The sequence below is a fragment of the Tiliqua scincoides genome, chromosome 10 (genome assembly GCF_035046505.1).
Source record: "Tiliqua scincoides isolate rTilSci1 chromosome 10, rTilSci1.hap2, whole genome shotgun sequence".
Lineage (NCBI taxonomy): Eukaryota > Metazoa > Chordata > Lepidosauria > Squamata > Scincidae > Tiliqua > Tiliqua scincoides.
The window spans coordinates 4,398,174-4,412,190 of NC_089830.1; the positions used below are offsets into that span (position 1 = coordinate 4,398,174).

The window sequence follows — 14,017 nt, forward strand, 5'->3', positions numbered from 1 at the left end:
TTCCCCCAAAGAAAGAAGTCAAACAGGTCCAGTGACCTCGCAGGCCACTTGCAGAACACCTGATCATCTCATCCAGCACAACCAATCCATCTGTTTGGCAGGTGCTCATTGAGAAATCTGACAGCGAGATGCCAGTGCAACAGAGCACCATCTTGCTGGAAAAGGTAGTCATCGCCCTCAGCAGCTAGTTCTGGAAACAACCAATTGGTCAGCATCTCCAGGTAACATTGACCAGTAACAGTTCCTCCCTCAAAGAAGGAAGGGCCATACACTGTCCTCTCTGAGACGGCAGAAATAACTGTTGTTAGGGAATCGGTTCACAACATGTTTATCAATATATTTGAATTAGTTTAGATATCATAACCTCGTGAAATCAGGGAATATTTTTGTGGACACCCTGTATTTATTACCGCTCGCTTTAAAGCCTGCAATTATGGAGGATAATGATCTCTCTCTCACACGCACACGCACCCTTCCTTCCCTTTGCTGCTTGTGGGAAGCCAGTCCGCGCGTGCAACATGAAAGCTGCAAGTGGACCTTGCCAACAAATTCCCCCATCTAATGAGAGCCCATCAATAGAACACAAACGCTTGCCCCCAGTGTGTGTGAAATAGTGCCTGCATCTTCTAAGGCAACTGCTCGTCTCTCTCTTTCTCTCCTACCCACCCTCTGGTTTTGCCACCACAGCTTTCCTACACACCAGTTGAAGCAAGACCTCTCACCACCTGAAACATTATGCCACCCACCCACCCAGAGGTGTGGCAACAGCAACCTGTCAGCCACCTACTTCATGCATTCAGAAAGGAGAGCAGATTAGGAGAGGAGGGGAGGGGTAGAGCATAGAGATGCTCTAGCCCACAACTCTCTGGTTCCCCCACACTTCCTGTTAATCCTCTTCCTTTTCAAATACAATAGGAGGAGGGGACAGGCTGAACCCCTTTCATCAGTCCACTGCCTGAGTTAGCCCCCTTAGCTATCCTCCTAGGCAGGCCTGCGGGGGGGGGGGGGGGTTTGGGAGAAGCACCAGGTCTGTCCGTGTGCAGAGTGCTGGCGTGACCGAGAGGTCCTGTGGGGGCACTGGTGTGCCAGGGTTGCCCGAGGAGTGCTCCAAAGCAATGGATGTGTGGAGCACGAACTCTGGGGCCATGGAGACCTTTTGGTGAGGCCTGTCAATTGTCTCCTTAACTGGCAAAGAGGGGAATGAACAGCCACAGCACCCTGCCAGTCACCCAGCACTTCGGCCTCCTTCCATGTTTGCCCTGATTCCAAAGCCCAGTGTACCACGAGAAATCTCTCCCTCCAAAACATTCCCCAGGAGTTCAGAGAAGGGCAGGGATGTCCTCGCTGTGGACTAGTGCTAATTGTGAACCCCTGCTAATTGGGTAAGAGGCACTTTTCAAGTGGGTGCTCCTTTTTTTTAGCAGGGGGAGAGTAACTGGCCCGCCTCACCCCAGCACTGTCTGTTCTAGTGGCTGTCTGCTGGTGTTCTTTTTGCATCTTTTTAGATTGTGAGCCCTTTTGGGACAGGGAGCCATTTAGTTATTTGATTTTTCTCTGTAAACCGCTTTGTGAACTTTTAGTTGAAAAGCGGTATATAAATACTGTTAATAATAATAATAAGAGCGCGATACCATAGTCTTTCGAGACTGAAGGTTGCCAACTATGGAATAATAATAATAGTGTCCCATGATGGAGCAATGCTGGAGGTGCTGAGAGCTCTGGGGGGGGAGAAGCCCTGTCCTGGACCTCCCCATGCCCTTACCAGTTCCGACAGCATGCTGGGCCCTACCAAGAGCTTGGGGGGGGTGGCCTTGATGATATAGGCCATTGGAGAAGGCTGTGCCCTCATCCAGTGCGCAACCCGAGTGCTGGCTGTCAGGGAGGTTGTCGTAGGCTCCTCTTGCGCTGGTGTCAGTCTTCCTGGGAGCTGAGAACATCACCTGTCCACCCTTCCAAGCAGGTCTTCATCAGTAGAGGAGGATCTTTTATGCCCCAGCCCTCCACTTGCCCCTTCACCACAATGCCCACTGCCCTCTGGCCCCTCTTCCTTTTCAACACAGGGAGCAGGACGGGAGCCATGGCCAAGGTAGGTGCTTCACTGCCAGGTTAGGAGGGGCACATGGCACAGTAAGGTGTGACAGGGTACAAGGGTGGTTCCATTTGGCATGGGCCTCAAGCACCAGGAGGTCTTCTTGGCCTGGTGCTTCCTGCCACCACGCCCCTCCTCTGCTCACACATGTGGTGTTCCTTCCTGAGCAGGTTGGGCACAAACAGCCTTCTGTTTAGAGCCTCTTGTTGACGTGCAAAGGAGCTGAGCCTGTTGCTACATTTGAAAATGTGGTTTATTGCTCACACTGCTGTTACAGGAGACAACCTTTTCCTGCCTCCCAAGTAGCCTTTCTGGCAAGAACTGACAGGATAGAGGGCTACTTCTGACCACACGTGTGTATACTGTGACCACTGATAAGAGGAGAGTGATGGCCTGGAGTGGCAGAGACACTCTAGCCTGCCACTCTGCTCTCCTCCACCTCTCCCAACTCTCTGTACCTCCTCCCAAACTCAGGGATCCTGTGGTATCAGGATGACCTCATACCACAAATTAAAATGTCACATTTTCCCATTTTGTCTAGTAACTGGTTTGCCATAGATCATGCGTGAACCTGGTTTTAGCCTTTTGTCTGACCTGGAAGTCCCGAACTGTACTTCTGGCTCTCCAATTCAACCTTCTGGGTACTCTGGAATGACTATAAAGGTCTGGGGGAAGCAGTCTTTGAACTCCATTTCTAGGGAGAGTCAAGCAAACGTCTACACACACACACACACACACACACACACAATATGTAAGGTCTCTAGCAGCCTTGGGAGCACAGGACCCCAGTTAATTCTATATCTCTTCTTTTTGGGGTCTAGTGGGTCATGATAGCTTCTCGTATTAATAATCGGGTCCTGGTGCGAAAAAGTCTGAGAAGCACCGGTCTGGAAAACCCCAAAGATCTGGCCTTGTATGGAGAACACTGGAGGTGCCAAAGCAGGTCCCTCCCCCTTCATTTTGCCACAAATTTTCCAACTGGAGCAGGGGGAAGGGGCTAACCCTTTAAGAAGCAGCCTGCCATGTCATGCCAGCACCTATTCCTGCTCAAGAGCTGCCTCGGCACCTATGGCGCTCTAGCCCACCACTCTCCTCTGCACTCATTCTTCCACTGCCCTTTGGCAATCTAGGGAACAAGAGAAGGAGGAAAGGGGGTGGCCTTTGGCACACTGCCTCAGGTGTTGAAACTGGCATCTGGGGCTGGCTCTGCCATCTTCAGTAGCAATCAGAAACCCAACTCTTTCCCCAGCATAGGTGGACTGGCTTGCTGGCAGCAGTGGGAATAAATAAGGCAGCCCAATAATGCAGCACAACGAGCCAGTCTTTCCCCTGCATGATCATAGGCCTCCTCCATTTGTGCCTTCCAAAACACCATCACTCACAGCAGGGCTGGCCCATCCATGAGGCCAACTGAAACAGTTGCCTCAGAACTCAAGCCTATGCATGTCTACTCAGAAGTAAGTCCCATTATAGCCAATGGGGCTTGCTTCTAGGTAAATCTGCACAAGAGTGCAGCCTCAGACAAGAGATTGGTGGGAAGCATTCACCCCTGTCCCCGTACTTGCCTCCGTGGCTCCTCCATCTCCTTCCGCTCCCTCAACTGGAAGTGAAGCGGGGCAGGGAGGAAGAGGAAGAGTGGAGGGCAGGAGAGTGCGGAGCTAGAACACTGGAGAGTGGAGAGCAGAGCTGGCACATCGTCACAATGGAGCACATTGACGATGGAGATGAGAAAGAAATCTAAAGCTGCCTTATGCTGAAGATCCTGCCCTATCAGACCCCAACTATCCACCTGCATTTGGAGGCAGAGCTACAAGGCAGTGTTGCTCAATGCTTGTCCTCCACTGTGCCACTTCACATGGTCCACCTATTGGAAGTACCAGCAGCAGTAACTGGTAATGATGTCATCACCAGTTACTTCCTGATTGGGAGGCCAGACACAATACAATAAACACTGGAAGAGGCTCAGTGTGGGCTTTTTCAAGCATGGAAAAGCATGCTTTGGAGCTCTGCCCACCAAGCTGAGCCTCCTATTGCTGTTTTTGTGTTGCAGGGGTGCAGGGGTTTCACGAGTACCACCAGACACCATCTCAAGTTCCACTGGTGGTACCTGTACCAGGGGTTGAGAAACACTGCTATAAGTTTTCATCTGAAACCAAACATGCAATCTGTGTGCCCCAGAGAACCCTGTCCACACACAAAGATGCACCATCAGTGTGTGGAGAGGTGAGGAAAGGGAGGTGGGACCATGCCTTAAGGATATCCCCTTTGCCCCTGCTGCACTTGTGTCTGAATAGGTTTGCCAGGCGTGCAGGATTGGTGGTGCAACAGCGAGGTTGTGTTTGGATACAGGAACTGTCATTTTAAACCTGCAAATCCAGGAAGCTGACCGGGTGATGCGGGGAGGGCAAGCTTCTCAGGCCAATCTACCACATTGGTTGTCATGAAGCTCCTCAACCCAACCTACCACATTGGTTGTCATGAGATTAAAATGTGGTGCCGGCAGAGAACCATTAAATGAACAAAATATATTTTTCTCACAGGCGGATTTTGTAGAAGTCCAGTTTAAGAGGTTAAAAAAAAGAAAAGAAAAGCTTCAGACTAAGAAGCCTGGTTGACGGGCACTTTAAGGCAATGATGTTCAGTTGACAGAAGCCTTCCCACCCACCACCAAAAATACCAAGACTGCTCTTTGTACCAGTTACAAAATCAGCAGCATTAATAACGGGGCCTGAACCAAACACTGAATTTGCTTTGACTTTTACAGGCAAATTTAAGTGACAAACAGCTTGAGATTTTCTTCCCAAGTGAGTTCCAGCTCTGTCTAGGGCCTGGCCTGGCCTCCAAGCCTTTCCTGCATTCACACAGTTGTGAGGACAACATTTGCATCGCAATCACCCAAGACTAGTGCAGGGCTACTCTATGGAAAGGTGTTTGACCCTCTGGGGACAGAGAATCTTTGGCGCAAGAAATGTTACTGGAATTACACTTGTGGGCACTTGCGTGCGATTAACTGGCGATGGTGTCGTGTGTGTGGCACACGCTGGCAGGATCAGCCCAAGGTCTTCCTGGTCCGAGGCAGTGCATCAAACGCCACTGTTGCTCACCTGGCATTGCACAGCTACTGTTGCTGCCACTCCTCTTCCCACTCTCTGGATTCAAAAAGAAGGGAATGGAGCAGAAGAGGAAATGGGGAGGAGAGGAGAGGTGGGCTAGAGTGTCTCAGACTCTTCTTCACTTGCCCTCCTCCACACTTCCTCTTTTGCTCCGTTCCCCCTCTTCTTTTCAAATCCTTGGTGTAAGAAAGAAAGGGCAGAAGCAGGCAGGTGGTTGCAGGTGGCCCCCCCTCCAATTTGCTGGCTGAGACTATCAGCCTCACGAACAGGCAGGCCCTCCACAGCAGGCAGATGGTATATAAGAAGCTATTGAAAAATACTGCGAAGAAAGGGTCTGATAAGGGCATGTCTGCACTACAGGCTGCAACTAGTTTAACAGTCATTGTCTCTCTCCAGGGACCCCTGGGAATTGTAGTTCTGCAAGGGGGGGTGGGCATCACTAGCAAAGCATTCTCTACCCTCTCTCATAATTCTAGAACTGAGGGTATCCAGTGATTGGTTCAGTGTAAGCAAAATAAAGTACTTCTTCATTCCCCAAGAACTTATGGTATTACATGACAGCCACTAGTCTAAATGGCCTTAGAAAAGGTCTGGATAAATTCATGGAGGGCAGGTCTGCCAACGGCCATTGGTCGTGACCCCTTTAGTGAAGCCTCCATGTGCAGAGGCAGGATACCTCTGAGGACTGGGTGCTGGAGACAAACAGAGGGGGAAGGACACTGTCTGAACACCCTGCTTGTGAGCTTCCTGGCCATGGCTGAAAAGTGGATGCTGAACTAGACGGCTCTTCAGGAAGACCTAGCAGCGGCTTCCTTGATTTTATTTTCTGTACTCATGCTCAGCACCTCACCAAACTACAATTCCCAAGTTTCTTTGGGAGAGGCCATGACAGTTAAGGTGGTCTAAAACAGGTATGAGGTTATAGTGTAGAAGGAGCCATGACACTCCGAGGGCGAAACGATGGATGTTTCGACCCTTGTCTGCAGTTGCAGTTGGTCCTTGCAGTTCTTAAGACTGGAGGATTTTGAGAGAGTATTTTTTTTTTTTTTTGCATTCTCTGTTGGTTATCCAGTAGGGAAAACAACACACAATACACTCAATGTGGGAGGAGGTTGCAACTGCTCAGAATGACCCACAATATGCAGTGAGTCTAGTCCTGAGAGCCCAGGTGGAGAAGGTGATGTGCTTCTGTTCTTTTGAGAAACCAGGCGAGTTGCTGGCAGTTAAGAGGTCTGTGTGACAAACACAAACGGCAAAACTTGCATGGGATTTACAGTCCCAGGACATGGTCTGGTCTGGGCAGAGGACAGAGTGTTCTCCCAGAGAAGGGATAGCCATGTCTGAGGTCCATGCCGGCATCTCCTGCTACTGCTGCTGCCAGAGGAAAGCAAATCAGACATGAGATGGAAGGTTTCCCAAGAAACAAAGAACAGGATGGAGACAGTTAGGGTAAAGGACGACCTGCTAGTCCTCCCCGCACACGGACATTGCTGGCTGTGCGGCACGGCCTGGTCGAGTATTCAGGCAGTGTGTCAGGACAATACCCCCCGCTTCACAGCTCTGTCTATTCCTCCTTGCAGTTTCTCTCGTTTAGCCACATGGCCTGGGGTTTGCAGGTGAAGAAGCTTGTGCCGGCCATCTGCAGCTGAGTCAGCCTCCTTCCAAAGAGCACTGACCATCTTTCACCTCTCTGCTGGCCAACTCTGGGAGAAAGGGCGAGAGAGGAGGAGAGAACAAGAAATGGAGTCCATCCATCAGGCTGTCATGCTTCAATGATATTCACTGAGGGCTTGTTTTTGGGAAACTAGAAGAGAGAAAAATAAATAAGACCGTCAAGAATGTAAAGACATGGCAAGCCAGGGGAAGTAATGACAGAGAGCCTAGAGCTGAGGCGAGAAATGAACCTGACATTAAGCAGTGAGTTCCTTGGTGGGTAAGAGGTTACCAGGCTGGCAGGAGACCTTCCTGCCCCTGGGTGGGATGCCACCTTCCTTACTCAGCAGTATACTAACAGCCTCCATTCCTCCTCATCCTCCTCCCCCCACAACCTGAATTCAAAAAGGAAAATGGAGCAGAAGAGGAAATGGAGAGGAGAGTGGTAGGCTAGAATGTCCTCCACTTCCTTTTCCGCTCTGTTCCCCTCTTTCTTTTTGAATCCAGGGAGTGAGAACAGGACTAGCAGCGGCAGTGGGTGAAAGTGGGTGGGCAGAGGAAGTATATACTTCCCAAAGCTCTAAAGTAGTGATTTTCAACCTTTATTCAACTCACTGCACTGACAAGCTACTAAAATTGTCAAAGCACACTATCAGTTTCTTGACAATTGACAAGGTACACCATGCTGTCGGTGGGGGCTCACATTCCCCAAAGGCCCTAAATGAGCCTCCCCCCCAAACTCTCACGGCACACCTGCAGATCATTCGCAGCACACCAGTGTGCCATAACTCAGTGGTTGAAAATGGCTGCTCTAAAGGGAACTGGAGGAATAATCAGATTGGAGAAGAAAGACTAGGAGCACTTCCTTGGTTATTTACTAACCCACATCCCTTTCTTGCCAAGGGCAGGGAATTATTGGGGAAACTAGAGCAGGAGGCAATAGCTGGCAATCCCCCAAACCACCCCCAAACCAAAACACACCCCAAACCACCCCCGTCCCCTCATGTTAAATATATATCAGTCTGCATACATACACGTATGCATGATAAATAGTAATCATCCTGAAGGGGAAAAAACTGTCTGTTTAGCAAATACCTGCCTAGGTCATCACATGGATCTTAGAGAGGGCCTCTCTTCCAGTGGTGTCAGTGGTGGGGGGGGGAATGCCTCTTTGAAGGGGAGTGACAGTTAAAATGTGTGTGCCATCATTCTGCTCCCCAAAGAGCACCCAAAGCAACTTGGAGTTAAATAAAACAATCAAACGATGATGGTGAATGTGATTAATGTGAAAATGTTGTGTTAATGCGTTGATTTTGTGTGGAAAATTAATGGGGGAAAAATTTGTTTTTCAAAGCCAAAGCAACCCGAAAATGGACAATGCAAACAGGCCAGGGAAGTTCCTTCATTGAAATACAACCTTCAGTTCAGCTCTGAGGACAGCCTGTGCCCTTCCCTTTGGGTGCTACCTTGTTCTGCCTCCAGCCCGCACTTTTGGGACAATGTCCCTCTTTTCAGTCCCCTTGACTGACCACCAGCTTCCCCTGCTCCCAGAATCTGCTGGCCGGGAACTAATCTCTGCTGTGGCCCGAGCCTTTCTAGCGATCCCCCCGGCTCAGTCTCTTGAAACGGTGAGGCTCTGCAGAACGGGGGAGCCCTCCTACAGCTTGTGCTGTAGGGAACGGCTCTGTGCCGCAAACAGTTCTGCAGACTTGCAGAAGTTGTTGAATGTGGAGCAGGTCGCTCTGAAGCTGACAAGCCTGTGGCTGGCAAGAACAGGCTGCTGGGACAAAGGGGGTATGGACACATCAGCAGAACATACAAAGAGCTGGAGAACAAAAACTGCTTGGCTGGTGAGAGGCAGGCCCAGGACTGAAACTGGGGTGGGGGCTGCTCACTTCATAATGTTCCCTGGATTTTTGGCTCTCTCTCTCTCTCTGAAGGATCACTTGCAAAACTCGAAAGGTCAAAACCATTACTCCTTTTGACCTCCTCCAAGGGTTTCTGCAAGGGTTCCTGTAGCACTTGCCAAAACTCAAAGGAGGTCAACAGAGAGTGGAGTTTGTGCTTCCTTTGATCTCCAGTTTTTTTTCAAATGTGCTGGCTGCTGGGAAGCAGCTTGCAGAGTGCTGTAAACCTCAAGGCTTACAATGCTCAGTTTGAGGAAGATTTCATCACCCAGTAAGGCCGAACTCCCTTGCTTCCTCCATAATCCAAACCCTCTGGACTTGAGTATCCACTAGGGTTAAGTTCCTGGAAAACCGAGTGGATACCAGATTAGTGCAGGAAACTGGACTTGATGGACCGCCTTTGAACAGCTCCAGCAGGGCTCTTCTGATGTTCTTATGTACTTGGGCACTCGACATGTTCTTTGCCTTCACTGGCTATGGTCACGGCTGTTTCATCAAGTAAAGTAAACTAGACCAGATGACTTGTATTTGGGTTCTGCAGTTCCCCTGCCCCCACCAGCCCCTCCTGACCTCTGCTGGACCTGGGGAGGGGACACGGATGTTCAGTGTGAACCAAGCCCAAGGTTGAGTTGTTGGGGGCGGGGCAACCTGCAGGGTTGAGACATACAAAATTATGATTGAGACATACAAAATTATGCAGGGGATGGACAGAGTGGATAGGGAGATGCTCTTTACACTCTCACATAATACCAGAACCAGGGGACATCCACTAAAATTGAGTGTTGGGCGGGTTAGGACAGACAAAAGAAAATATTTCTTTACTAAGCTGGTGGTCGGTCTGTGGAACTCCTTGCCACAGGATGTGGTGCTGGCGTCTAGCCTAGACGCCTTTAAAAGGGGATTGGACAAGTTTCTGGAGGAAAGATCCATTACGGGTTACAAGCCATGATGTGTATGCGCAACCTCCTGATTTTAGGAATGGGTTATGTCAGAATGCCAGATGCAGGGGAGGGCAGCAGGATGAGGTCTCTTGTTATCTGGTGTGCTCCCTGGGGCATTTGGTGGGCCGCTGTGAGATACAGGAAGCTGGACTAGATGGGCCTATGGCCTGAGCCAGCAGAGCTCTTCTTATGTTCTTAAACTACAATTCCCTGGAAGCCTTGCAGGTCTCTTGTTACCTGGTGTGCTCCCTGGGGCATTGGGTGGGCCGCTGTGAGATACAGGAAGCTGGACGAGATGGGCCTATGGCCTGAGCCAGTGGGGCTGTTCTTATGTTCTTAGGGCTGGTCCAAAACTTCCTGGCACTTGAGATAGCCCTGTGCCAAATGCCACCCCCCCCAACCTGGCAGTTCATCAGCCATTGGTTCTCCTCCTCGCCCCTCCCCCACTCTCCTCCACATTTCCTGCTCTGCTCCTTCCCACCCTTCTTTTTAAATTCAGGGAATGGGAGGAGGCAGCGGCAGGGGGAGCCCCCCCCATTCTCCTGCCTAAGGTGGGAAGAGGCTTGGCCTGGACCCCCCTTCCTCACCTTGCTACGCAGCAGCCCCCCGCTCTGGTGCTCAGGGGTACTATTCTCCGAGGGGTTCTTGGCTTTCTCCTTGTTGTTGTTCGGCTCGTTGTCCTTGATGATGTCATACTGCCGGCAGAAGAGGGCGATCACCCCTGCAGGGAAGAGAAAGCACGCCCTGTTGGTCACGCCCTCCCGCAGCCAGGCAGGGTCCTTCGAGCCCCCTCCTTTCCAGGGCTCACACTTGGCAGGATGGCTCGGCCTGAGGGTATGCTGAAGGGTGGTTGGCCCCACACTTGTGACCCTGGCAGGTCTTGCTAGGAGGAAGGAGTCGGGGAGGGGCAGGTCCTCCCCCCCAGGCCAAAAAATGACTCGCAGTCACACTGGGGCAGTCCCGGGTGCACTCCCTGCTCTGCAGGTCTCTCCTTTCTGCTCTCCTCTGATGACAAGCCGAGGCCAGCCCAAGAACCCTCCCCCCCAGCACCCCAAATGCTACCGCCCCTCTTCGGGCAATGCCTGGCCACTCAAAGCACCACAGCCTTTGCCCAGAGTTGCGCTGGCCCATTGATTTGCGCCCTTCCCCACGTCCTCACCCACTCTGCTCCCCTTTGCCACTTCAGTTCCTGGAATGGGGAGGAGAAGCAGGTGGGAGGAATGGAAGCAGGCAATGGCAGGTCTTGCTGCCCCTTCCAGACTTTGTATACTTGTCGGGGCAGGGACCTTTCTTTCTTTGCTCAGGCTGTCTCTGGGGAGCACCAGGCGTGATGATGGTGATGCACCAAGGGAGTGACATATCAACACACACAAGCAACTTCCTCAGCACCAAAGCCACAACACTTTCAGTTCAGAAAAGAAAATCCTGGGGAGATGGGCACAAGAATGGGTTAATTGCCATAGCAGGCAAGGGCAACATGCTTCACTCACTCCAATCTCAGTTTGTGGACTCCAAGCTGAGGAGCAACCAATGAAAGACCAACAGGGCAGATCTGGCCACAAAGTCATTCTTTTGATCACCAAGTAAGAAAACAAAGAAAACTCCAGTAAGAAAATGCGGAACTAGAATTTTTCAGGTAGTTGATTCAATTTGTTTTGGCTTCAAGGAAGGGGACAGTGGCATATCTAGGGTGTGGAAACTGGGGACATCTGCCCTGGGTGCCACCTGAACTGGGAGCTCCGGACGCAGACGTAACCACATTCTGTTGATGGTGTGTTTCCACACCACAGCCAATGGTGCGCTGTCCCAAGTTTCAGGGGATTTCCCAAAAAGGTAAATGTCTGAGAAGAAGTTCTGGAACTTGCTTCCAGGAATGGCCATTGTTGCAGGGTGCTGCAGCAGGCCAGTCACAGGTACAGAATGCTGCTTTTCAATTCTTTTTTAAGGGGGTTGCGCATCCATGGATTTTTGCAGAAATTCACTTGGTGAAGCAGGGCTGTCTTCTTCCCCATCTCCCCTTCTCTATGTAGCCCAGTGATTTTCAACTTTTTTTCATCTTGTGGCACACTGACAAGGCACTAAATTTGTCAAGGCACAACATCAGTCTTTTGACAATTAACAAGACACACCATGCTGTTGGTGGAGGCTCACATCCCCTAATGGCCGAACCCCAAATGACCCTCCCCCAAACTCCCACGGCACACCAGCAGACCATTTGCGGCACACCACTGTGCCATGGGCACAGTGGTTGAAAACGGCTGATGTAGTAAATTCACTTGGTGGGATGAACAGGACTGGCTTCCCACCTCATGATCTCCAATTTCAGTGCTTGTGCAATTTTCTCCAGATGCACCACTGGAAGGGGGGGGGGGCTTTTACTATGTAACATTAAGGAACTCCAGCCAGGAAGACTTTATTATTACCTATGATTGCTAATGAAAATTCATTGTACTGTACTTGTCTCATGCTTGACTTAGCTCCTGCATTTAACACGCACCCCTAAGAAGAGTTACCCACCCCCTACCTTTCCAGGCCCTTTGTGCAGAATTCTGCCCCTTAGTTCTAAAAGGGAATTATTATTCCTGCCTCTTAATTCAGCTTAGCCAGGGGGTGCCCCTCTGTTATCCTTGCTGAACTTACATAATAATGGAGAGTGCCTTTAACTTCTGTGTCCCATAGCTGCCCTGTGATCCCCATCTTTTCCCTTTTTTTCTCCTTCTCCATCCCTGTGTTGTACAAACACACACACCTGCCTGCCCGAAGAGGACTTCACGCATCTGACCAGTGGACTCTGTCCACAAAATTGTGTGTTGAAATAAATGGCTTCGTCTCAAAGGTGCTGCAAGCCTCCTTGTTGCTTTAGTCAAAAAGAAACACTTTTCTGTCTCACAAACACAGTCCCTCAGGATGCTGCAAGGACAAGGAATGCTTATGGCTTTTGGTAGGCTTCGAAGAAGAACCCCCAGCTGCAGTCCTATACATGCTTACCTGAGAATCCCATTGACTACAATGGGACTTACTTATAAATAGGCTTGGGCCCACAGGAAACAATGGGTATCAGTCAGGATTGCTGAAAAAGCAGCCTTCTGAAAGCTGGAGTAAATCCGCTTCCACCCTATACTCTCCCAATGGTTGGCAACCTTCAGTCTTGACAGACTATGGTATAAGCCTACAGCACCCGGTATTCCCAGGCGGTCTCCCATCCAAGTACTAACCAGGCCTGACCCTGCTTAGCTTCCAAGATCAGATGAGATCGGGCATCTGCAGGGTAACAGTTGCTGAGCTGTGGAGTCCTGGAAGCCCGCAAGGACTGCCTGGCCATTTTCCACACTTCACACTCAGCACCACAAGCACAACATACAGTGGGATTGATGATCTCAACAGCTGATATAATAATACAACAGTATTGATAGGACTCTCCCCTGGGGGCTGGGGATAAGAATAGGCCCTCAGTTTGGCTGTACTTGTCGTAAGAGGCGACTAAACAGCCACCGGGTAGATGGGACTCGTCAGCCTGGGAAAGCAGCTCATCTGAGAGGAGGAAAACTCTGATGCCAAACTTCCACTGCCTTGTGGCTACATCCAGTTATGGAAAAAGCTTCAGGAGTCAACCTCGAGGCAAAATCCGGAGCCAGAGTCCCTGAGGCAGTTCATGGCTGAACACGGTCATGTTCTGGCAACTCCTGCGACGCCGCTGGAACCAACCGTATTGGCCTCTGCCTTTCCATTGGACCATTTCAGCGACGTGGAGAGGGGGGATTTGCTGCATGGGTAACAGCCTATCCTCCATACCTACTTTACCCAGGCTTCGCGCACTGGAGAGGACACTGTTCCGGAATCACCATTCAGAGCATGACACCATAGTCTTCTGAGACTGAAGGATGCCAACCAAGATTGATAGGACAATAATGGCTCAGGGCATAGAACCAGTCAGATGAGCATCATGTGCTGTGCTTCTGAGGAATAACTGGGTGTGGCCTGGAACTGAAAGGGAGCGCAGGAGGACAGGGAGCTGGAGCAGCTCGGCACACGGGGGACTGGGTGCTGCTTTCAGCAGAGCCCCCCTGAGCCTCGCTGATGGCAGACTTGGAGCAGGGGCCTGCATGGCAGGGAACACTGGTGAGTGGAAACCCCATGAGGACGACAGGGAAGAGCAGGCCAGTGGAACATTCTTTGGCGTTGCGTAGGCCTGTGCAGGATCAGGCCAGGCCTGCTGGTGACAAACAGGAGACCACAGTCTCCACGGCAGCCACAGCAGCGCATTAGTGTGCCTCAGTAAGCAGCCTTCCTGCCTGCAGGCTGCAAACACAAAGT

At 50.8% G+C, this 14,017-nt stretch overlaps 1 protein-coding gene and 1 pseudogene across 1 annotated transcript in view; both read right to left on the reverse strand.

Annotated features, from left to right (window-relative positions):
- Nucleotides 1–6,925: 6,925 nt before the first annotated feature.
- Nucleotides 6,926–14,017, reverse strand: part of FNDC5 (fibronectin type III domain containing 5) — a 32,203-nt gene continuing 25,111 nt past the window's right edge. Inside the window, exons 5-6 of the mRNA XM_066638753.1 lie at nt 10,291–10,424; nt 6,926–7,006 (exon numbers count right to left, since the gene is read on the reverse strand). Of these exons, the coding sequence (XP_066494850.1) occupies nt 6,965–7,006; nt 10,291–10,424 (176 nt within the window). The 3' untranslated portion in view covers nt 6,926–6,964. The remainder of the gene's footprint in view (nt 7,007–10,290; nt 10,425–14,017) is intronic.
- Nucleotides 12,870–12,986, reverse strand: LOC136661786 (5S ribosomal RNA; annotated as a pseudogene).